This window comes from Papio anubis, chromosome 16 (genome assembly GCF_008728515.1).
Source record: "Papio anubis isolate 15944 chromosome 16, Panubis1.0, whole genome shotgun sequence".
Taxonomy (NCBI): domain Eukaryota; kingdom Metazoa; phylum Chordata; class Mammalia; order Primates; family Cercopithecidae; genus Papio; species Papio anubis.
In genome coordinates, this window is record NC_044991.1 from 3,946,961 (window position 1) to 3,972,250 (window position 25,290).

Here is a 25,290-nt window from a genome sequence, read left to right on the forward strand (position 1 = left end):
TCAGGTGATCCACCCGCTTCAGCTTCCCAAAGTGCTGGGATTACAGGTGTAAGCCACAGAGCCCAGTCAACATTTCCTCTTCTTGTAAGGACACATCGGATGAGGGCCCTAGCAGCCTCACTGAATCTCCTGTGTGTGTTGTAACTGATGTTGCTGTCTCCCGCAATGGAGCTCCTTTGGGACCTAAGCAGTTCTGAGTCGTTTCTGGGTCCCCCACTCTGGCTGCAGGATTTTAAGCCGAGGTGTGCAGACAGACGACAGAAATGTGAATACGCCGGGAGGGACAGGCAGAACCTGAGCACAGGGAGGCCCAGGGAAGAGGTCCCCAGCAGGGACACTGGTGCTCCCGGGCCCCTGCCCACGCCACCCTTGCCTGCCAACCCTCTTCGCACGCAGCAGCACCCTCCTGCCACTGGCACGAGCTTTCTTTTCCAAGTAAGTTTCAGATCCACATTTCTCAGGCCTCAGAGTGGCAGCTATGGGAGGGAGGAGGCTGGGCAGGCCTTGCTGCTGCACACCCCACTGTGTGCTACGATCAGATACGGCCTGCTGGGACTCAGACTGGGCCCAAGGTGGCTGCAGGACTGCCCTGGGGCCTCCACTACATGGCCTGAACAGGGGCTTGGCTCCCAGGGAGGAATGATTCATGGCCGATTCCTGCCCTATAGACAGTCACAAGGAGCTGGCAGGATAAGACCTGTACATGCAGCCACCTGGTGCCAGGCACAGCAGCAAGGCCACATGGACCTGGCCCATCCCACCTCTGTCTGCAGCAGCAGGGCTGGGCAGGGGAGCTGAGGGGAGGGGCAGGCCTCACACCTCAGTGTCAGAGCCAGACCTCAGTGTGAGCCTAGGCTCTGCCACACTGGAGCCCCGTGCTCTTGGGCAAGTGACTTAATCTCTGTGAGCACAGTCTTCACTGATAAATCAGGGAGGGATGTGCCCTCTGAACCAGCTTGTGGCTGCTTCCTATGGGGCTGTGTTAGGCACTGCGGGCACAGAGACTGGAGCTTGCATGAAGGGGCAGAGTGTGCTCTGAAGGCAGGGCTGGAGTCCCTGCAGGCTGGTGATTCCTTCAGCTGGGGGGTCAGGGAGGCCTTCCTGGGGAGGCGGTGAATTGGGGCCACAGGGGCCATGTCTCTCCAAGTCTGGGACCCAGGCTCCGGTTCGTAGGGCCAGCTCAGGGGCGGGTGCTCAGCTGTCTGCTCTGTGGCTTCAGGCCCCAGAGCGTTCAAAGGGCTAGCGTCCCAGCCCCCTAGGAAGACCTCCACCTCCTGAAAGGCTTCCCTGACTGCCGGGGCCCAGCTGCAGGTCCCCTCCCGGGCCGACAGGAGGCCAGGATCGAAGAGGGCACCCGCTGCCCAAGGTCACGCCGCCCGTGGCGCCCCCATCCAGGCCCGCCCCGCGCCCGATCGCCAGGATTGCATTTCCGCGCCGCCCGGACCCCTCCTGATCCGCGGCCCGCGCGGAAGGCGCCACTGAGTCCCGGCCGGCCGCGGGAGCGCCAGACTCAGCACCGAGCACCCAGCACCCGCCGGAGAGGAGAGGAGAGAAAGGCAGCCGCCTCCCGGCCCCAGCTCCCTGGCTGCGGCCCGCCCCATCCCGGCCCCCTCCTCCGCCCCCTTCTCCCCTTCTCGGGTCCCCCCCCGCCTCTCCTCGGCTCCCGGCCACTCCTCTACCCACCCCTCCTCCTCGCCCCCGCCCCTCCTCGCCCGGCCCCTCCGCGGTCCCCGCCGCCCGCGTACGGGGTGACGCAGCGCCGCCTCCCGCCGCCTGCCGCCGGGGCCACTGCAGGGGCCGCTAACGGTCCGGCGCCCCTCGGCGTCCGCGCGCCCCCCGCCTGGCGGACAAGCCCGCCGGCGGCGATGGGGGCGACGGGGGCGGCGGAGCCGCTGCACTCAGTGCTGTGGGTGAAGCAGCAGCGCTGCGCGGTGAGCCTGGAGCCCGCGCGGGCGGTACTGCGCTGGTGGCGGAGCCCGGGGCCCGGAGCCGGCGCCCCCGGCGCGGGTGAGTGTCGCCGCCGCCCGGGTTCGACCGGACCGGGCCAGGGAGCGGGGGCGGCGTGGGGGACCCGGCTAGGGGGACCGGGTGCGGGGAGCGGGCGACCGTGTTGAGGCCGGGGGCCCTGGGAGCGCAGGCGCCGGGGAGGGTCGGGGCCGGCGGGAGGGAGGCCGGGACCAGGGTCCGGGCTGGGCGCTACCGTCTGCTCCGGGAACCGGAGGACAAAGCGCCGCGCAGTGGAGGGGAGGCCGGCGCCCCATCCCCGCGGGGAGGTGGTACCCGGGGCGCGTTCACGGGGTCGTGGCCCCCGGTGCGGTCTGTCCGCAGGGCACCTCTGTACAAGACGGACTGTGGATGGATCCTGAGGGGGGTGTCAGGCGCTCCCCACCCCGAGCATTGCAGTTTAATCCGAGAACAGATGCTTTTTTTAAGCAGGGATCCGAAACCTGAGAGGCGCCCTTGCAGGCTGAGGACTTCCTGTTAAGAAGTTAAAGAAGGAGCCCCTGACCTTCTGTGGGGTGTGCTCCCTACTCGGGATGGGGGAATTGATTTCGGTGCCACGGGTTGACGATTTGCCCCACAGAGGCCCTCCAGATGAGGAGAAGAGTGACTTTGGTAAACATGGAGGACGCACAGCCCACCCTGGAGGGCCGCGGTGCAGCGGCGGGACGGCCTCCTCAAGGCTCTAGGGCAGAGCTCTAGGGCAGAGCTGTCTGGTGGCAGAGAGGTTGGCAGAGGCTTATAAAGAGGTGCCCTTCCGCACTCCGGGGCAGCGGGAGGATTGCAGCAGTTCAGGTCTGGACAGTGAGAAGGGGGAGGTGTTGGCGGCACAGGAGACCCAGGCTGGGTGGTAGCCGTGTGTTCCATTTCATTCATGCCCTCTTTGGCAAATGTTTATTGTATGCCTGCTGGGGACAGACGGGGGCCAGCATGTGTGACACAGTCGCTGCTGCAGCAGAGCTTTTTTCCTTAAAGGGAGAGACAGGGCACACAGAGACAAGTGTCTAATGGAGTTGGGCACAGAGGACAGAGCTTGCAGGGTAGGGGGCAGGGTTGTGCAGGTGGGGTAGGTCACTGTGTGGTAGCTGGTGGTCTCAGCAGTCCTCACTCACACGGTGGCTTTGACCAGAGACTTGGGGAGACTGAGGGCTCTGCATTCCAGGGACAGATCCATCCAGGCCGGAAGAGCAGCGAGTGTAAGGCCCTGAGACCACCAGGAGGCCAGTGTAGCAGGAGTGAAGGGAGATGGGGGGAGGGAGAGTGGGGCCCAGGACTCCTGCAGCCTTACAGGCTGAGATGGCGACTTGCTTTTCTCAGTGAGTGGGGTGGGAGCGCCTGGAGGGCCTTATCCAACTTAGCATTTTCCAGGGATCTCATGTCCTCTGCGTGGAGGACCCAGAAGAGGGATGGGTCCTGCAATGGGGAGGCTTTGGCCCTGTGCAGATGGGAGATGGCGGTGGTCAGGGTTGGATGTGGAGGGACTGAGTATGGGAAGGAGGTCTATTGGAGCTGCTGTTTGCTAGAAGAGAGAGCCCTGCAGGAGGACAGACGGTTTGTTTTTGTTTTTTGTTGTTGTTGTTTTTCTTTTTCTTTTTTTTTTTTTGAGACAGAGTGTTGCTCTGTTGCCCAGGCTGGAGTTCAGTGGCGCGATGTTGGCTCACTGCAACCTCTGCCTCCCAGGTTCAAGCAATTCTCCCTGCCTCAGCCTCAGAGTAGCTGGGATTACAGGAGCCTGCCAGCATGCCTGTCTAATTTTTGTATTTTTAGTAGAGACAGGGTTTCACCATGTTGGCCAGGCTGGTCTCAAACTCCTGACCTCAGGTGATCTGCCCACCTTGGCCTCCCAAAGTGCTGGGATTACAGGTGTGAGCCATGGCGCCCAGGCTTTTTTCTTTTTAATTATTGGGGTGAGTGTGGTGGAAGCCAGGATTCATGGTGGATGTGCAGAGCTGGGGTGACACCTTTAGACCCTGTGAGCAGATAGGGATGGGTGTGGCGGAGGCCAGGATTCCCTGGTGGATGTGTGGAGCTGGGAGGACACCTTTAGACCTTGTGGGCAGTCAAGGTCAGGAGTTCTTCTGGGCGGTTTCTGGTGCTGAGCTGTGAGGATCTGCGGGCTGGGTGCTGGTGGAGACAGAGCTGAATGTTAGGTGGGGCCAAGGTCGAGGGGTGGTCTCAGACCCATGACCAACACTTGGTTTCCAGCCCTGGGGTCACCTATCTGTGGCTGGGCATCTGAGACTTAACTTTTCTGAGGTCTGTCTCATGTCCCTTTTGGGAGAAACGTCACACCTCAAATATTACCTACCAGGGCCCACACACAAGGAGAACAGATGCCTGGCCTGGGCCCGAAGGGTTTGTACTTTGTTGTTAATCCCTAGGCTTCAGGAAAATGACTGCCTCCCCAGGCACTTCCTAAGTGCCCGCCGCTGGGCTTTAAACCGGATGGGTTCCTGGGGGGCAGCTGCTCCCATCCTAGGGATGAAGGGGCTGATCTGCAGGGACTGGAAGTAACTGGCCCAATCAGCTGCTGTGCTTGTAGCCACTGAGTTGTAAGGCCTCCCGCAGGCTCCAGTGGCTGTGGAGACACCAGATCCCACTTGCAGGGCGTCTGTGTGGGAGGTCAGTCATCACTGCTTTCTGCCTTGGCGTCCCTGGCCAGCTCCCATTATGGCTTCTAGTCGCCTGGGTCAGGGCTTGATGCGGCGCGGCGTCTGCTTTTGTCCAGCGTGCTGGGGTCTGCCTCTTGGCATGCTTATTGCTTCACTCTCACTAAGCCAAGGCGTTTTTGTGCAGGTTCATCCTGAGCTGCCTGACTGGCCTGTGGGGAGCTTGGTCCCTCTTGGAGAGGGAGGGCCCTGGTTGGTGGGGCCATGGCTGGTGGGGACCTGGCTGGTGGGGCCCTGGCTGGTGGGGCCCTGGCTGGTGGCCCTGGCTGGTGGGCTCCCTCCAGGAAGCAGCCTGCCCGCTCCACCCCGGAGTGCTCTCCCACGCGATGGGAAAATCTCAGCAAGTTGGGAAACGCTGAGTTGTGAATGAGTTCAGAAATACAGCCACACTGTCTCTTGGTTTTCTCTCATAACTTTACAGTCCTCAGAAGGAATCAGGCCCAGGTTCGATTCTTATATGCTTGAGGTCAGTAGGGCCGTAGTAGGGCGGAAGAATGTGAACCCAGCTCACAGGATATTTAATTTGGTCAGCAAGGTGGCATTGTCCAGCCCTTGCCACTCCCCCAGGTGTATCTGGGCACACTGGGATTTACTAGGTTGAGGAATGATGAGAGGTGGAGAATTGTTCTAAAACTGGCCCTAGGAGACCTGTGAGATGAGGCAGGAACAGCCCTGGAGCTCCAGGTGACTGATGGGCTAAGGACAAAGGTAAGGCCACTGTGTGTGCCCTGCTGGGGTGGCCACTTAGTTATTCCAACTCCTTTGTTTTCTCTGTAGCATCACCCCTGTTTCAGATGTGGACAGTAGGAGTGGGAATTGACTGGGCCCAGAGGCAGTGATGTACAGAGGGGGCTGGCTTTAAACCCAGGCACGTGCACTTTCCTCTGTGGGTCATCATGCTGGGACAGTGACTGACCCGTACAAGAGCAAAGACAAGGACTAGCAATTCGGATCGCTGCAGCTTCCTGGGCCAGAACCTCACCCAGGCACCTGAGGAAGCCGCGACAGCGGTGCCCTGGGCCACCAGCCTGGTGGGAAGTAGGGCAGGACAAAAACAGGAACTCGAAGTGGGTCATGCTTGTTGAACTGGAAACACTGCGTTGATATCTGGGTTATTTCCCCTGGCTGTCGCAAAACACACTTAGATAAACCCTGGGCCTGGGAAGTGTGTGTGTGTGTGTGGGTGTGTGTGTGTGGGTGTGTGTGTGTTGGTGGGTGAGGGGGCTGCTGCCCAGGCTCTACCTTTGTGGGAGGATCCTCCCCTTCCTTGCACTAACCCCACTTGGGATGTCCCAAGCTGGCGGTGAACTCATTGGGCAGGTCAGTGCTGTCGTGTCCTCAGCACATCCTGCAAAGTGCCTGGCAAAACATAGACATGCCACAGATACTTTAAAATTTTTTTTTCCTGCTTACAAAAGTAAGTCATGTTGATTTAATAATATCTAGAAAACACGGAAAAGCATACACAAAAAGTCATTCTTCGACTTAGATGTGATTAATATTTGGTATTTGTGTATATGTAAATATGCATGAAAGAAAAGCTGAGAAAACATACTGCAGAGTGTTTTCCACGCTACGAATTCCCCTCCTAAAACATGATTTTAAAAAATTGACTTTATCAAGGTCTAATTTGCTGCAATAAAACTCAGACATTTTAAGGCACATAGCTGGATAAATTTTGATAATTGCGTGCACCTGTGTAAACATCACCCGGATAGCAGCAGCCCAGAACCTTCTCCTGGGCCCTGGGCTGTTTTCTCGCCAGGGACGGGTGCGATGCTAATAGAGTTTCATGTAAATGGAATCGTGCCATGTGCACTTCTTTGTGCCCAGCTGCTTTATCTCATTTTGTGTTTTTTTTAAGATTCATCATGTCAGCGGTTCCATCTTTCCGGTTACTAGTCATATTGCATTGTGTGGGTACACTAGTGTATCCGTCTACCTGCTGATGGGCTTCTGGACAGTTCCCAGTCCATTCAGCTTGACTATGTGGATAAAGACACCCTGATCCTTTGGGGGCTATGCTTTTGCTCCTCTTGGATGCATATTTAAGAGTAGAAAGCTGAATCATAGGAAAATGTGTGTGTGTATATATGGGTATTTTTGAGTGTATATAATATATTTTATTTATATTTTTGGAGTCTTCTTCTGTTCCCCAGGCTGGAGTGAAGTGGCGAGATCTCGGCTCACTGCAACCTCCGCCTCCCGGATTCAAGTGATTCTCCTGCCTTAGCCTCCTGAGTAGCTGGGATTACGGGCACCTGCCACCATGCCAGGCTAATTTTTGTATTTTTAGTAGAGACAGGCTTTCACCATGTTGGCCAGGCTGGTCTCAAACTCCTGACCTCATATGATCTGCCTGCCTCGGCCTCCCAAAGTGCTGGGATTACAGGCGTGAGCCACTGCACCCAGCTGTGAATTCTTACAAGAAAATAGAGGACAATTTACAATATTGGAATGGGAAAAGGCTCTCCTAACCAAGATGGAATCCAGAAAGAATAAAGAAAAAGCTAGATTATTTGACTCAATAATTTTAAAATGTCTTTTGTAAGATACCATAAATTTTTTAAAAAATGATGGGGGCCGGGTGCGGTGGCTCACACCTGCAATCCCAGCACTTTGAGAGGCTAAGGTGGGCAGATCACTTGAGGTCAGGAGTTTGTGACCAACCTGGCCAACATGGTAAAACCCCATCTCTACTAAAAATACAAAAATTAGCTGGGTGTGTTGGCATGCGCCTGTAGTCCCAGCCACTCAGGAGGCTAAGGCAGAAGAATCGCTTGAACCCGGGAGGTGGAGGTTACAGTGAGCTGAGATTGTGCCCCGGTACTCCAGCTTGGCAACAGAGCGAGACTCCATCTCAAATAATAATAACAATAATAATAATAACATAAAAATTAAAAATGATGGGGGTACTATTTGCAACAAATAGGATAGAGAAAGTGTTAACTTTGTTAACTTTTTTTTTTTGAGATGGAGTCTCACTCTGTCGCCCAGGCTGGAGTGCAGTGGCGCAATCTTGGCTCACTGCAAGCTCCGCCTCCCGGGTTCACACCATTCTCCTGCCTCAGCCTCCCGAGTAGCTGGAATTACAGGCGCCCGCCACCACACCTGGCTAATTTTTTGTGTTTTTTTGTGTTTTGTTTTGTTTTGTTTTGTTTTTTGACACGGAGTCTTGCTCTGTCACCTGGGCTGGAGTGCAGGGGCGTGATCTCGGCTCATGCCTGTAATCCCAGCACTTTCGGAGGCGTGAGCCACCGCACCCGGCCATCAATTTTTATATCAGTTTAAAATGTTTAAAAAATGTTAACCCAGCCGGGCGCGGTGGCTCACGCCTGTAATCCCAGCACTTTGGGAGGCCAAGGTGGGCGGATCACGAGGTCAGGAGATAGAGACCATCCTGGCTAACACAGTGAAACCCTGTCTCGGCCTTATGAAATAATGTTCCATATATCCAGGAAACAACCCACAATTACATTATTTTGTAAGGCCGAGTCCTGTTAATGTTTTTTGGAGGCTAGGTGTTGCGCATGCCTGTAGTCCCAGCTACTCAGGAGGCTGAGGCAGGAGGAGCATTTGACGCCAGGAATTCGAGGTTACAGTGTTCCATGATTGCACCACTGCACTCCGTCCTGAGTGACAGAGCAAGACCCTGTCTCTTAAAAATAAATAAATAAAAAATAAAGTCCTGTGGACAATTTTTCTTTTTTTTTTTTTTTTTTTTGAGACGGAGTCTCGCTTTGTCACCCAGGCTGGAGTGCAGTGGCCGGATCTCTGCTCACTGCAAGCTCCGCCTCCCGGGTTTACGCCATTCTCCTGGCTCAGCCTCCCGAGTAGCTGGGACTACAGGCGCTCGCCACCTCGCCCGGCTAGTTTTTTGTACTTTTTAGTAGAGACGGGGTTTCACCGTGTTAGCCAGGATGGTCTCGATCTCCTGACCTCGTGATCCGCCCGTCTCGGCCTCCCAAAGTGCTAGGATTACAGGCTTGAGCCACCGCGCCCGGCCCTTTGGACAATTTTTCTATTTAATTACATTAATTTATTAATTTATTTACAGTCTTTCTGTTTCGCAGGCCGGAGTGCTCACTGCAGCCTCAACCTCTTGGGCGCAAGCCATCCTCCTACCTCAGCCTCTCAAGTAGCTGGGACTACAGGCATGTACCGTCATTCTGGCTAATTTTTAAAATTTAGTTTGTAGAGATAGGGCCTCACCATGTTGTCCAGGTTGGTCTCAATCTTCTGGCCTCAAGCAGTCCTCCTGCTTCAGCCTCCCAAAGTGCTGGACTTACAGGCATGAGACACCAGACCCAGCCAATGTTTCTTTCTCAAAAGCAGGTACTCAGTCTGGCTAGGCACAGATGGCAGGTCTGTCTCATGTGGCGAGGGATGTGGCACCTGACTGCCCAGCCTCCGAGGCCCTGGCTGCCCTGGTTTGGTCCCTCAGGAACGAGGCTGGACTCATCTGGTCATTCTCAGAGCCAAGTATTCCTGCTCCAGTCCCCTCTGCTCTGAGCGCCCCTCTGCCCCCAGCACACCCTGGCTCCTCTGGGACAGGGCCTGCACCCACCCTGCTGCCCCATAGCTCAGACATCCCCGAGGCCAGAGCTGGAGGTAAACCTGGCTCCCAGCCGTTGACTCTGCACGCCAGCCTCTCCAACCAGCAGGCCTGCCGCTGTGGATCTCTGGTGTCCTCGGTTCATTGCCCGTTTCTTCTGTCTTGTCCAGAGTTTTTCGTTGTAGCGGGTGGGAGAGACAGGCAGTCGGGCTTGCTTCATCCTGGCCAGAACTGGACGTCTGAATGCTGCTGTCCATGTAGGCCAGTGTGTGCCATGCCCTGCGGTGCTGTGGCTTCACACCCAATGGGATCCTCACAGCCCTCTGAGACGCCCCTTGTTGTCTTCTCGGAGGTGGAGACGTGGGACTTAGAGCTCAGCTCACAGGTGGGGAGTGGGGACTCAGAGCGAGGCGGCTCCAGAATCTGGGGTGAGCTCCCTCTTCAAAGGCAGGGACTCTGGGATTGAAGTAGCCCCCGTGGCCTTTCATAGCAGGGTGCCCGGCGGGAAGAGCAGGGTTCCTGGAGCAAACATCAGTCCAGTTCCCATGACAAAGTTCCCTGAGGCACCGTATGGTCCCTGGAACCCTCGGACACCCCGTCTCGTCGCTAGGGCGGGAGGCTGACGCAGGTTTCCTGCGGCCTGACAGTGGGCGTGGAGTGGGGACGGCGGGGGTTCTGTGTTGAGATGCCGACTGGTATGGACTTCAGTTCTGCGGGTGTCATCTAAGCAGGTCTAGGATTAGCCTGATTCACTTCCGGAGCCCACAGACGGGGCTGCGCAGGTGTGTGATTCCAGCCTGCCTTCCAGAACCTCCTGGCTTAACAGGAAAAATAGAGTCCTGTGTGTTGGCTGCCACGTGGGCTGTGCAGGTGACTTGCCCGTCCACATGCCACAGTCCTGTTTCCTGAGAGGAATGATTTGGCATCCTCGGGTCCAGGCCTCTTGTGCATGCTAACGGAGCATCCATGCTAAGGAGTGGCGGGGCTGGCAGGGCCGGGGGGCGGGGGTTGGGGCATGCGCGGGACGTTCAGAAGCCCTCGGACCTTGGGTGGTCACCGGGTGGTCCTGTGGGGTGCTGACCAGGCCCCTGCCTGAGAGTGGGGCAGGCCGACCACAGCACCCTCAGGCTGGTATCAGGGGACGTTAGGACGAGGAAGGATTTCTGGGGTGGGTTCCACAGGGAATGGACACTGTTTACTTGAGATGTGTCCCTAGAACTAAAAAGGCTGGGCACAGTGGCTCATGCCTATAATCCCAACACTCTGGGAGGCTGAGCGGGTGGATCGCTTGAGCTCAGGAGTTAGAGAGACCAACCAGGTTAACATAGAGAGACCCCATCTCTCCAAAAAAAAAAAAAAAACAAACAAAATAGCTGGGCATGGTGGCACACACCTGTGGTCCCAACTACTTGGGAGGCTGAGGTGGGAGGATTGCATGAGCCTGGGAGGTTGAGGCTGCAGTGATATGAGACTGCACCCATGTACTCCAGCCTGGGTGACAGAGCAAGACCTGTCTTAAAAAAAAAAAAGAGAGAGAGAGAGACATTGGTGGCTCCTAATGGTGTGCTGACAAGGGTCAAAGGTCACATTTTATGGCATGAAATAGCAGTAAGTTATAATTGGCAGGTACCTTATCCCAGCATTATGAACTTTGGGGGCTTGCTATGAGATTTTCTTCCTCATCCGTGTGGTCAGAGTAGCCATGGCTCAGCCTCATTGAGTTGCAGAGCAGAGGTCTTTGGGCTAAATTTGCCACATATTTTTTTCTTTGTTTGATTTGCATGGTGAGTTTTTCTTTTCCTTTTAAAATTGTAACTAATGTTCTACAATCAGAAGGTTTCCCATAAAAATCCAAACTTGGGCACATCCCTGTGTGACAACAGCACCTGCAGTGGAGACAAGGGCTGGGGACACAGACGTGCAATCGTGTCTGGATAAGTCACAGCTCAGGGCTGACCTGTGGGCGCCACATGGGTTCTGGCTTCTCCAACCTTCTGTCTGTGTATCAGACCCATCAAGGGCTGTGTCGGGGTGGACGTGGTGGGCGGGGAGGGAAGGGGGACAGTTTGACCACTCTCTGAGTTTGCTGCACGTGGGATTTCTGGACTCTCCCTGGCAGTGGTGGGCAGGGCTGGTTTTTGGTCTTCCTTGGCATAGGCAAGCGCTCACCTTTAATTTTTATTGAAGATCAGATGTTCACACGGCTCGTGTTTACTGAGTGGCGGGTTGCCAGGGAAATGCATTTGCGTTGCATGTAATTGCAGGGGGAATCAGGACTCCCAGCCGCTCGGATCTTTTGGGTGTTCTTCCTCTGGGGTGACCCTTACTGCTCGGACTCTAAGCGGGCCGGGCATGCGGAGGTCAGTGTGGCCTGTGCCACTTCTCCAGGACCTCAGCATCCCCTGCACTGTGTGTGGGTATGATCCACAGACTTCCACACTGGACTTGGCACTTCTCCAGTGGGCACAGTGGGTAGCGGCCTGCTCTCTCACCCGCTTCCTTCTGCCGGCTCTCATGTGGCAGGTTGTTTTAGTGGAGAGTCCCAGGGACAGCTGCACCCTTGGCTGTGAACTTGCTTTTGTCTCGTTGCATATCCCCAAGAGGCGAAAGACATCTGGGGGCCTCCCGACGACTGCGTGAGGTCGGGAGTGGTGTATTCCGCCACCTCGACCCTGCCCTGCCATGAGCATGCTCACACATGTGTACCCGTGTCACTGGCAGACACTCAGTGCTCCTGTGACACACGGGAAACCTGTGCGCCCTCCTGCTGGACGAGAGGCCACTGCGCGTGGCTCAGTTTGATCCAGGAACTTCTAGTGTCAAAACTGATTGACAGCAGGCACTGTTTTCATCTGTGAGTCACCAGCGTGAAATAAATTTGATTTTAGTGGAACACAACAAGCACTAAAAAACACAGAGAACAGAATGGAAAAAGAAGCAACTGGAAGCCAGCGTGCTCTCAGCTGCCCCAGCAGGCATCACCCGGACTGTGGCAAATGCTGCAGCGGTCTGCAGAGAGGGAGCCGGCAAACACGTGAGCCGCCCGAGAACCAGGAGGCCAGGCTCACTCGCTGACGTGGCATTTGATTTTTCTGGAATGTGATGGCCATTTGATCGTTACCTTTATTGGAGAGCTCACTGCATGTCAATATGCGTCACCGTGGTGTCTCATGGGCAGGAGAATTTATCTCTGTCAGCGAAAGAATATGAAGGTGCCCCAAATTCCCACCTTCCGCCCTTTGCGAGATGTTCCCACAGCGTCTGTCCACCCGGGTCAAGTGTGTTTTCTCCCGCGGATGCTGTGGCATGTCCACATGCTACGTGCTGTGCGGGGATGCCGCTTGGAGCCAGCACATTGAGACTCACCCTCGGAGGGCAGTTCCTTCTGCTTCTAGAGAACTGTCTGCATTCTCCTGTGTGCCAGCCCTCGGTGGCCCCACTGCCGTCCGCATGACCTGCCCTCAGATGAGCAGGCGACAGCTCTCCAACCGGCAGACGCTGGCCAGCGTTTCCTGAGCTCCCCTGCAGGGAGCTGCTCTCCGTTTGTTCAGATTCTTGGCCCGGTTCTTTGTTTCCTAATTAGAAATCAGAGTTTCGAAGACTAGGGCGTAATGCCCGTGACACACCGAGGTGAGGAGAGCGGGAGAAGGGGTGAGTGCTGCCAGGCCAGAGGCGTCTCACTGTGGAGTCCTCAGCTTAACACAGGGACAATGGCCTGAAGGAGGCAGAGCCTTCATCTCGAGCCCAGCCCTTTTTTGTTTTGTTTTGTTTTTGAGACAGAGTCTTACTCTCTGTTGCCCAGGCTGGAGTGCAGTGGTGTGATCTTGGCTCACTGCAAGCTCTGCCTCCCAGGTTCATACCATTCTCCTGCCTCAGCCTCCTGAGTAGCTGGGACTACAAGTGCCCGCCACCACGCCTGGCTAATTTTTTGAATATATTTAGTAGAGATGGGGTTTCGCCATGTTAGCCCAGATGGTCTCGATCTTCTGACCTCATGATCCGCCCACCTCAGCCTCCCAAAGTGCCAGGATTACAGGCGTGAGCCACTCCGCCCGGCCGAGCCCAGCCTTTTTGACAAGAAAGGAAGCCATCATTTATCAGACATTTTTGTGCTTGAAACTTTTTCACCCTTTATCTTACTACAGTTTCTAAAACCCCTGTGGGGTTCATCATTCCACCCCCTTTACAGCCGTGCTCCAGGCTTAGCGGCTTACCCACAGTAAGACAGCAGCCGCATGCAGGCCAAAGCCACGCCAAGTCCAGCCACTCGTCGCCGCCTGGAGAATGTGTTCCTGCCCTGGCCGCACTACTTCAGGTCTCCTGAGTCAGCGAGGAAGCCCTGTCCTGAGCCGTACCCAGTGCAGTTGACCCCCAAACAACATAGGAGTCAGCGCCCCAGCCCCGTGCAGTTGAAAACTTTTGACTTCCCCAGCACTTAACTACTAACAGCCTACTGTTGACTGGATGCCTTGCGATAACATAAATAGCCAATGAACACATATTTCCTATGTGGCCTGAATTGTATGCTGTATTACTACAGTAAAGTAAGCTAGAGAAAAGAAAATGTGGTTAAGAAAACCCTAAGGAAGAGAAAATATGTTTACTATCCGGCAAGTGGAAGTGGATCATTACAAAGGTCTCCATCCTCGTGGTCTTCATATTGAGTGGGCTGAGGAGGGATCGGTCGTGCTGTCTCAGGGGTGGCGGAGGCGGACGAGATGGAGGAGGTGGAAGGGGAGGCAAGAGAGGCAGCTGAGCTCAGTGCCACTTTTATTGAAAAATCCAGCTGGGCATGGTGGCTCACACCTGTAATCCCAGCACTTTGGGAGGCCGAGGCGGGCGGATCACCTGAGGTCAGAAGTTCGAGACCATCCTGGCCAACATGGTGAAACCCTATCTCTATTGAGAGTACAAAAGTTAGCCGGGTGTGGTGGCAGGCTCCTATAATCCCAGCTACTCAGGAGGCTGAGGCAGGAGAATCGCTTGAAACTAGGAAGCGGAGGTTGCAGTGTGCCAAGATTACGCCACTATACTCCAGCCTGGGCAACAAGAGCAAGACTCCGTCTCAAAAAAAAAAAAAAAAAGAGAAATGAAAACTCCCCACGTCAGTGGACCCTCGAAGGTTAAGCCCATGTTGTTCAGAGGTCAGCGAGGTCATTCTTTTTTTTTTTTTTTTTTTTTTTTTTTCCTGAGACTGAGTCTCACTCTGTTGCCCAGGCTGGAGTGCACTGGTGTAATCTCGGCTCACTGCAGCCTCCGCCTCCTGGGTTCAAGCAACTAATGCCTCAGCCTCCTGAGTAGCTGGGATTACAGGAACACACCACCACACCTGGCTAACTTTTGTATTTTTAGTAGAGACAGGGTTTCACCATGTTGGCCAGGCTGGTCTCGAACTCCTGACCTCAAGTGATCCGTCTGCCTCGGCCTCCCAGAGTGCTGGGGTTACAGGCCTGAGCCACTGTGTCCGCCCTGTGTTCTTATTCTTGACATTCCTCAAGCTGTGCAGACAAGATTGAATTTTATTCGTCTATTAACTTTCCTGTCCCTTTTTAGAGACAATAATTCCATTTATTAATCTGTGTAAAAGGAACGTGTGTGTAAACGAATGACCCCCGCTGGCATCTGTGTCTTTTTCTCACACCAGAGGAGCAGGTACAACTTGCTGCAGGTCCAGTGGAGTAATTTGACTTCCACTTTATCGAAACCGATCTTCTTGTCCGAACCGAATTTTATCATACTCCAGACCATTATCCTCACGGAGCATCTTCACCAGCGCTTCGCCGCTTCTCCTCCCATCTTCACAGCCGCCGCCTCTTCCCAGCTGCCACCTTCATTGCCGCCGCTTCCTCCTTAGCTGCCATCTTCATGCCGCTGCCACCTTCATTCACTTCTCCTCCTAGCTGGCGCATCTTCCCTCAGTTTCCTGCCCTTTATCGCTTCCACCTACCGGAATCCTCTGAACCCTGACCCCTGATGTAAGCTGACACTGTCCCCGCCTTCCCCCAGGCTCAAGGGCCACTCCTTCCAGCAGCAGGACCCGTGTGGACCACCTGGCCTCATGCTGGCACCCCTGGCACTGCATGGCCTGCAGCCTGGTCAGCATGGCGAGTCCCTTCCTGGGCTCTTGGAGTCTGTGGGACTGAATGTGCAAGGCTGAAAGTTAGTAACCTGTGGACTCAGGTGACTGTCCTGGAGTCACTTGTAACTTACCGTGCTATCTGTTGTGCAGTTTCCTAAACCAGTCCATCAGATGTTGGGGAACTGACCTGACTGCTGACTCTCAGACCATGGCTTGTTCTCACTGCCTGTCGCCGCTTCTTATCAGACAGCCGTGGTCGTGGTTATCCACAGGCACTAGCAGGTCCCGAAGCCTGCGCTCAGCGGTCCAGGAAGATCGCGGTGTGCATTGTCGTATCCATAGGTGGTGGATTCCTGACTCACTGTCTGTATCATTGAACCCTGCCCCGAGCGTGGCCCGTGCTGGGTCCCGGAGCTGCAGAGGCCTGGCATTAGCTCTGTCTCATAGGACGAGGATGCCATGGTGTCAGGTGCACTCACAGGGTTTCAGTGCCATGGTCACGTCCCTGCAGGACCGGGAGGGCAAGGCCAGTACCTCAAGAAATAGGGGGTGGTTAAGGAGGCGAGCCGTGCCAGACGAGAAGAGCCAGCATCCGAAGGCTGGTGGCGGAGACAGGGAAGCTGATCCACGTGCGGGTGTATGAGATGCCCTGAGATCCCTTGTGGCTGTCCTGTATGGACGCCAACCCGCAGAGCAGAGAGGGGCCTGGAGCATCGGGGTTCAGGGTTCTGAGGGAGAGGAGAATAAGAAATGGGTGGAAATTATGTTCTAGAGTCAGAGCCTCGAGGGCAAGATGGGAAGCCAGGGCCTGGTGTGGTAGTTCATGCCTGTAATCCCAGCACTTTGGGAGGTTGAGGTAGGTGGATCATCTGAGGTCAGGAGTTCGAGACCAGCCTGGCTAACATGGCGAAACCCCGTCTCTACTAAAAATACAAAAATTAGCAGGGCGTGGTGGTGGGTACCTATAATCCCAGCTACTTGGGAGGCTGAGGAGGGAGAATCACTTGAACCAGGAGGGGAAGGTTGCAGTGAGCCGAGATTGCGCCACTGCATTCCAGCCTGGGCAGCAAGAGCAAAACTCCATCTCAAAAAAAAAAAAAAAAAAAAAAAAAAAAGGTGGGAGGCCAGGAGGGAGGCCTAGGTGGGGCACTGGAGGGTCGGGTCCCTAAGAGTCTCTCTGGACCCCACATTCTATACCCAGGAGCAGGATGCACATGGACACCTCCTGGGACCTTGAAACCTCTATTCTCCAGCCAGACTTCTTCCTCTGTAACCCTCTCCCCAGCAAGTCTGCTCCCCTGGGGCTGGCTTCACTTCAGAGGGAATCAGGAGGCCCCACTACTGACTTTTCAAGGGTTTCTGCCGTGGTCAAAGGCCTAGTTCAGACACTACCCTCTCAGGTTCCTAGAACTTAATTTCCATGGGCAACAACTTTAAAAATGATGCAAAATTACTACAAATGTTATAGCATTTTTTTTTTTGCATTTAGCTACAGCAAAAACATAGTATTTTAGCTATATTGCAGGTTTTATAGCCAACCTAGGAAGCTAACCACAAATTGTAACATTCTTCTGTATAAAAATATATCATACATGCCTAACAGTAATTCCAGAATAAGCTTTTGGAAGCCAGCTTGCTCAAACTTGGCTTTGCTGTCTTCAATCCCATGCTCTCCTGGGCAAGTTCTTTCAGGCCTTGGACTTCAGTTACCCGTCACCTCCCATGGCTCTGCTCCCAGCCCAGAACTGTCTTTGATGTGCAGGCCTGTAATTGCAGCTGCCCACCAGATGAACATGCCCCGGGTGGCTCGGGTGGAATTGGCCCTTCCTGGTTGCCAGGGTGGAGCATGTCCGGTGCTGTCATCCCCTGGGTCCCTGGAAGTCCCCCCGCACTCCAGTCCCGCCACACTTGGGCTCTGCCTCACTTGCACGCTCCGTGGTTCTAGCTGTCCCGGGTCCTGTCACGTGTCTCCCTCCCACTTGGATTTCCGAACCAGACACTGTCCTGCAGACAGAGGCCGTGTCTTGAGCATATTTCCCCAAATTTAACATGGTAGCTGGCCCAGAATGGTCAGCATTTGCTGCTTGAATGGCTGAGCAAATGGTGTGAAAAATCGCAGCCTCCATCTGGTGACTCGGCTGAATAAAACATCCCGCCGTCTGGTAACACTGAGCTGCCCGCAGTTATTTAGCTCTGAGTTTAAAAGTGACCTATAACCGTCCTTTTTATTTTTTGATTAAAAAAAATTTTTTTTTTTGAGGCGGAGTCTCGCTGTGTCGCTCAGGCTGGAGTGCAGTGGCCAGATCTCAGCTCACTGCAAGCTCCGCCTCCCGGGTTTACGCCATTCTCCTGCCTCAGCCTCCCGAGTAGCTGGGACTACAGGCACCCGCCACCTCGCCCGGCTAGTTTTTCGTATTTTTTGGTAGAGACGGGGTTTCACCGTGTTAGCCAGGATGGTCTCGATCTCCTGACCTCATGATCCGCCCGTCTTGGCCTCCCAAAGTGCTGGGATTACAGGCTTGAGCCACCGTGCCTAGCCAAAAATTTTTTTTTAGTATTTGGAGATGGGGCCTTACACTGTTGCCAGGACTGGAGTGCAATGGCACCATCACAGCTCACTGAACTCCTGAGCTCAAGCGATCCTCCCTCCTCAGCCTCCCAAAGTGCTGGGATTACAGGTGCACACCACCACACCCAGCCTGAATATCTAATGAGAATATTAAAGCAGAATATTCTCAGCTTCTTGGAGTTGGACTGATTTTACCTGTGTTGATTCTGATGAATTTATTGACGGAAGGATGTGGTGTTTTACAGATGCCTGCTCTGTGCCTGTATCTGAGATCATCGCCGTTGAGGAAACAGACGTTCACGGGAAACATCACAGCAGTGGAAAATGGCAGAAAATGGAAAAGCCTTATGCTTTTACAGGTGAGAGAGCCTAAATGTCTTCTCCCACAGTCTTCATTAATTCTATGTAGATTACACGAGAGGGAACTTTTTTGTTACTAGTTTAACGAGCTCAATGCGTTGGTTTATCTTTATGAAATCTTCCTAGTATTTTTTTTCCCAAATGCTACCTTTAGTTAATGTTTTAGTTAATGGTCATTTTTTCCCTTATTTTTATTTATTTATTTATTTTTTGAGACAGAGTTTCGGTCTTGTTGCCCAAGCTGAAGTGCAATGGCCCGGTCTCGGCTCACTGCAATCTCCACTTCCTGGGTTCAAGCGATTCTCCTCCATCAGCCTCCTGAGTAGCTGGAATTACAGGCGCCTACCACCAGACCCGGCTAATTTTTTGTATTTTAAGTAGAGACGGGTGTTTCACCGTGTTGGCCAGGCTGGTCTCGAACTCCTGACCTCAGGTGATCTGCCCGCCTCAGCCTCCCAAAGTGCTGGATTACAGGCGTGAGTCATCACATCGGCCCTTTTCCTTTATGTGACCTAAAACGTTTGAAAGATAGGATGTTTTTTTCTAATATACCTTGAAAGTTACTAACTCATTAGAAGGTAAGAGAACCCCTGGGGAAGTTCAGTTAGGAACCTATAATTAGCTGCATTTGGTGCATATTCCCTTGAGGTGTTGTCAGTGACGCTGCAAACCTTGCACTAATGAGCGTGTTTGCTTCTGTGCAGTTCACTGTGTAAAGAGAGCACGACGGCACCGCTGGAAGTGGGCACAGGTGACTTTCTGGTGCCCAGAGGAGCAGCTGTGTCACTTGTGGCTGCAGACCCTGCGGGAGATGCTGGAGAAGCTGAGTACGTGTGTGTTTGGACTGAGAGACAGGATGGCCGTGGTGGCACGCGCACTCCTGATTGGGTGATCTTCCGGACGTGTCTCCCCCTTTCATGCAGCTGGCCATACTGCAGGTGGACATGATGAGTCAGGCTGACTTAATTCCTCATTAGCTGACCAGCCCAGTGAGTGCAAAGGGCATGGGCTCCACAGCCTGGAACCTGGCATGGAGTCCAGCCCCCTGCTCACTAGCCAGGAGGCCTGGGTGCGGGTCACTTACCCTTCTGAGCCTCAGTTTCTCTTTCTGGAAGTGGGGATGGTAATAGCTTTTACATTCGAGGTAAATGTGAGAATTAAACTGGACCCATGGAGGAATACAACTCATATCTGTCTGGGATGTGTCCATATCTTTTTTTTCTCTTTTCTTTTCTTTTTCAAGATGGAGTCTTGCTCTGTTGCTCAGGCTGGAGCATAGTGGCGTGACCTCAGCTCGCTCCAACCTCCACCTCCTGGGTTCAAGTGATTCTGCTGCCTCAGCCTCCCGCATAGCTGGGACTACAGGCACTCGCCACCATACCCAGCTAATTTTTGTATTTTTAGTAAAGACAGGGTTTCGCCAAGTTGGCCAGGCTGGTCTCGAACTCCTGACCTCGAGTGATCTGCCCACCTTGGCCTCCCAGAGTGCTGGGATTACAGGCATGAGCCACCATGCCCAGCCAAGGATGTGTCCACATCTGAAATGTAGTAGGAGCCCGGAGCCTGGTGGGTTAGTTATTGCATGCTGAGTAACAAGACTTTGTCACCCTTAAAAAGTAGTAGGATGAGTGGAGACATAATCTGTACACCAAACCCCCATGACATGCACTTTACCTATATAACAAACCTGCACATGTACTCGTGAACTTAAAAGTTTAAAAAAAGAAACATAAGGTTCACACACACACACACACAAAGTGGTTGGTGTTCATTCATTTTGTATTCATAACACTATTTCATGTTGTTTGCTTATAACCCTAATACACAATTTTTTTTGAGACAGGGTCTCGCTCTGTTGCCCAGGCTGGAGTGCAGTGGTGTGATCTTGGCTCACTGCAACCTCCACCTTCCAGGCTCAAGTGATCCTCCCACCTCAGCTTCCCGAGTAGCTGGGACTACAGGTGTGTGCCACCCCGCCTGGCTAATTTTTTTTGTATTTTTTTGTAGAGACAGGGTTTTGCCGTATTGCCCTGTCTGATCGCATACTCCTGGGCTCAAGCGATCTTCCCACCTCAGCCTCCCAAAGTGCTGGGATTACAGGTGTGAGCCACTGAGCCCAGCCGATACACAGTCTTGACAACAGTATAGGCTTCACCCGTAGAATAGAAATGGCACGTGTTTAGGTTAGTTTTATGTATCTTTGAATGAATTTGGCATCTACATCAAGAAAGTGAATTTCAGTTTATTAAAAGGAGGTGTTCCCATATATCCACTTCAGAGCAGCATCCTTGCTTGAAAGAACCCTCCTCTTGATTACAACTGGGGTGGGAGGACCTGTGTTTCCACACTTCCTTGTTTAATCCTGGGGGACTTGGCCTCCACCACCTGCTGTCATGACAAGCTCATCCTGACCATCCTCACATCTCAAACCACCACAAGCCCTGTTCCTGTGCGTGTCGTTCCGCACTAGGCTGTTCAGAAAAGCACGTCCGTTTCTCCCACCTTCCCTTCCTCTGTTTGTCTCTCGACTCCCTGCTTTCTGTCCATCCTGTTTTCTTTTTCTCTTTCCCTTTCCTCCCATCAAACCTGTTTTCATGAGACTTTAGGTGATTGGATTCCAGACCTGATCCTATAGGTGCAGACTCCAAGAGAAGGTTCTCTGAACCCTGCCTTCCACTGGAGAATGTGTGTTCATTTTCATCTTTATAATTGTGCATTTGGTATAGTCTACTTGTATGTAAAAATTGTATATGATTCTATTGTTTCAGCTATTCTGCAATTTTAACTTCTAACCCTGTTATCTGTTTCAGTGGGCTTTTTTCTTTGTTTTGTTTTTGTTTTTTGAGACGGTCTCACTCTGTCTTCCAGGCTAGAGTGCAGTGGTGCAATCTCGGCTCACTGCAAACTCCTCCCAGGTTCAAGCGATTCTCCTGCCTGAGCCTCCTAAGTAGCTGAGATTATAGGCGCCCACTACCACACCTGGCTAATTTTTGTATTTGTTGTAGAGATGGAGTTTCGCCACGTTGGCCAGGCTGGTTTCCAACCTCTGACCTCAAGTGATCCGCCTACTTCGGCCTCCCAAAGTGCTGGGATTTCAGGCTGTTTTAGTGTTTGATTATCATGTCGCAGATACAGAGGATCTCACTCTGAGTGTGCACTGGGTGAATTTTCTTGCTGAGCACACTTGTGTAACCAGCACCAAGATAAAGAAGCAGAATATTGCCAGCTCCAGGGTCCCCCACTGTGCCCCTGTGGTCATGACTCCCCAAAGGGGAACCACTGCCGTGACTTCTAAACAACTAAGTTCATTGTTGTACTTGATAGAAATCAGATCATACAGTATGAACCCTTTTGTGCCTGGCTCTTGGCTCAACGTGACACTTGTGAAGTTTTCCACGCTGTTGCGCGGGGCTGCCGTTTGTTCATTCTCTAGGCTGTATGGTATTCCGTGATGTGAATGTTACGGCCATGTATTCACCCATGGTGCTGTGGCTGGTCATCTGGACAGCTTCCTGATGCGGGCTGTCATGAACAGTAGCATTGTGAACATTCTAGAGCATGTCTTTTGCACCCGTCTGCATTTCTCCTGGGTGCATAGCTGGGAATGGAGTTGCTGGGTTGCATGAGTTTGTTTCATGTGTTGACTTGAGAAGACGCTGCCAGCCTGCATTCCTCCCTCAGGGTGCGGGAGTTCTGGTTGCCCCACATCTTAGCCACACCTTTACATCTTAGCCGTGGTGGGGAGTGTTAGTAGTCTTGCATTGTGATTGTAGTTTGCACTCCCTAATGGTTAATTAGAAACACATTCATTTGTTCATGGGCCATTTGGATATCCCTTTTTGTGAGGTTCTGTTCAAGTCTTTTGTGCATTTTTCCATTTGGTTGTATTTTTTGTTTTCTTTCTTTCTTTTTTAGACAGAGTCTCGCTTTGTTGCCCAGGCTGGAGTGCAGTTGCGCGATCCTGGCTCACTGCAACCTCTGCCTCCTGGGTTCAAGCGATCCTCAGTTTCCTGAGTAGCTGGGACTACAGGCCACAGGCATGCACCACCACACCTGGCTAGTTTTTTGTATTTTTTAGTAGAAACGGGGTTTCGCCATGTTGGCCAGGCTGGTCTTGAACTCCTGGCCTCAAGTGATCCACTTGCCTCGGCCTCCCAAAGTGCTGGGATTATAGGCGTGAACCACTATGCCTGGCTGGTTGTATCTTTTTCTTAATGATGTGTAGAAACTGTTTACATATGGCCGGGCGCGGTGGCTCAAGCCTGTAATCCCAGCACTTTGGGAGGCCGAGACGGGCGGATCACGAGGTCAGGAGATCGAGACCATCCTGGCGAACACGGTGAAACCCCGTCTCTACTAAAAAATACAAAAAAACTAGCCGGGCGAGGTGGCGGGCGCCTGTAGTCCCAGCTACTCTGGAGGCTGAGGCAGGAGAATGGCGGGAACCCGGGAGGCGGAGCTTGCAGTGAGCTGAGATCCGGCCACAGCACTCCAGCCTGGGTGACAGAGCAAGACTCCGTCTCAAAAAAAAAAAAAAAAAAAAAGAAAAGAAACTGTTTACATATTGTGGATCTGAATCTTTTATTGAATTTATGAATTACATAAATTTATGTAATTCATAAGAATTACCCATTCTATAACTTGCCTTTCAATCTCGTATTTTTCTTTTTTTTTTTTTTTTTTTTTTAAGAGATAGAGTCTTGGCCGGGTATGGTGGCTCACAGCTGTAATCCTGGCACTTTGGGAGGCCGCAGCGGGTGGATCACCTGAGATCAAGAGTTCAGGACCAGCCTGGCCAACATGATGAAACCCCATTTCTACTAAAAATACAAAACTTAGCCAGGCATGGTGGCACACGCCTGTCATCCCAGCCACTCCAGAGGCTGAAGCAGGAGAATCACTTGAACCCTGGGGGCAGAGGTTGCAGTGAGTTGAGATCACACCACTTCACTCCAGCCTGGGCGAAAGAGCAAACCTCTGTCTCAAAAGAAAAAAAAAAAAAGGGAGATGAGGTCTTGTTCTGTCACCCAGGCCAGAGTGCAATGGCATGATCACGGTTCACTGCAGCTTTGAACTCCTGAACTCAAGCAGTGCTTCTGCCTCAGCCTCCCAAGTAGCTGAGACTACAGGCACATGTCACCATGCCTGGCTAATTTTTTGAAAATGTTTTCATAGATCTGGGGTCTTGCTGTGTTGCCCAGACTGGGTCTCAAACTCCTAAGCTCAAGGAATCTTCCCACCTCAGCCTCCCAAAGCATTGACATTACCAGGGTGAACTACTATGCTCGGCCTATTTTTATGATTTTAAAAACTTTCTGGTAAGCTTGTGTCCTATTGAAGACATCCTTGTCTACTCCAAAGTCATGAAGATGTGGTATTCTCCAAGCTCTATTGTTTTCCGCTTCACATTTAGATCTACATAACCCATTTGGTATTCATGTTTCTGTACAGTGTGAGGTGAGCAGTCAAGGTTCATTTTCCTCTTTCTTTTTATGTATTCATTTTTTCAAGATAGGGTCTCACTCCGTCACCCAGGCTGGAGTGCAGCCATGCAATCATAGCTCACTCTGGCCTTGAAATACTGGGCTCAAGCGATCCTCCTGCCTCAGCCTCCCAAGTAGCTGGGACTACAGGCACGAACCACGGTGCCTAACCTAGTATTTTCATTAAATAGATACATCTGCTTGACCCTGTAGCATTTACGGGAAAGTCTCCTTTTCCCTACTGCACTGTTGTGTTTTTTTTATTGTTTGTGTATAGAAATGTGATTGAATTGTGTATTTCACCTTGCATTCAATGACCTTGCAAAGTTCACTTATGGGTGCTAATAGTTTGATGATTATTTTAGATTTTTGTCAAACACGATCACGTCAGCTGTGCATAATAACAGTTCTGTTTCTTCCATTTTATTTCTTCTCTCTTTTATTTCTTTTCCTTATGTTTTTGCCCTGGCTTGGACCAACACAGGGGTGCTGGCCGCATCCTTGTCTCAGTTCTGATCTCAGGAGAAAGCTTTTAGTGTTTCACCACTAAGAATGATGTTTCTTAGGTTTTTAATAGATTTTTAAAATCAGATTAAGACAGAATTTCCTTTTAATCTGACTTTTCTGAGAGTTTTTTTTTTTAAGTGGATAATGGGTATTTAATTTGATAAATGTCTTTTCTGCATCAATTGAGATGATTGTATGACTTTCTTTCAGTTAATTTGTTGAGTTAGATTAATTTCTCATTATCGCATTCCTGGAGTAAACAAACCTCTCTTGGTTGTGAGATAGTGCTCTGTTTATGTATCACTGGATTTGACTTGTGGATATTGTGTTTAGGATTTTTGCACGTAGGTTCAGGGGAGGGATGTCTGAATGTGAGCCCCCTTCTGATAACGACCTTGTCTGGTTTTGTTCCCAAGGTCACAGTGGCATCATACAAAGAGTTCATACATGTTTGTTCTTTTCTGTTCTCTGGAAGAGTTCCTATAATCTTGAGTCTATTTTTTCCTTAAATGTTTGGAAGAATTCAGTTGTGAAACCATCTGGCCGTGGAGTTTTCTTCATGGGAAGTTGTCATTAATAGCTTCGGTGTCTTTATTAGCTGTCAGACTATTCCGATTTTCTATTTCTTCTGGTATTTCTGACAAATTTTGCTTTTTGAGAAGTTTAACCATTTCATCCAAATTTGTGAGTTTATTGACATGAACTTAGTAGTAAATTCTTTCATTTTCTTTGTAATATTGGTAGAATCTGGAGTGATGTCTCACTCTGTAGCCCAGGCTGGAATGCAGTGGCACAACCATAGCTCACTGCAGCCTCGACCTTCCGGGGTCAAGTGATTCTCCCACCTCAGCCTCCAGAGTAGCTGGAACTACAAGCGCACACCACCACACTCAGCTAATTTATTTATTTATTTATTTTTATTATTATTATTATTTTTTGACATGGAGTCTCACTCCGTCACCCAGACTGGAGTGCAATGGCATGATCTTGGCTCACTGCAACCTCCACTTCCTGGGTTCAAATGATTCTCCTGCTTCAGTCTCCTGAGCAGCTGGGATTATAGGCGC

The 25,290-nt window shown here is 52.1% G+C and overlaps 1 protein-coding gene across 1 annotated transcript in view; it reads left to right on the plus strand.

Annotated features, from left to right (window-relative positions):
* The first annotated feature begins 1,523 nt into the window (after window positions 1-1,523).
* Window positions 1,524-25,290, plus strand: part of CERK (ceramide kinase) — a 54,782-nt gene continuing 31,015 nt past the window's right edge. Inside the window, exons 1-3 of the mRNA XM_009217523.4 lie at window positions 1,524-2,007; window positions 18,119-18,232; window positions 18,938-19,060. Of these exons, the coding sequence (XP_009215787.4) occupies window positions 1,866-2,007; window positions 18,119-18,232; window positions 18,938-19,060 (379 nt within the window). The 5' untranslated portion in view covers window positions 1,524-1,865. The remainder of the gene's footprint in view (window positions 2,008-18,118; window positions 18,233-18,937; window positions 19,061-25,290) is intronic.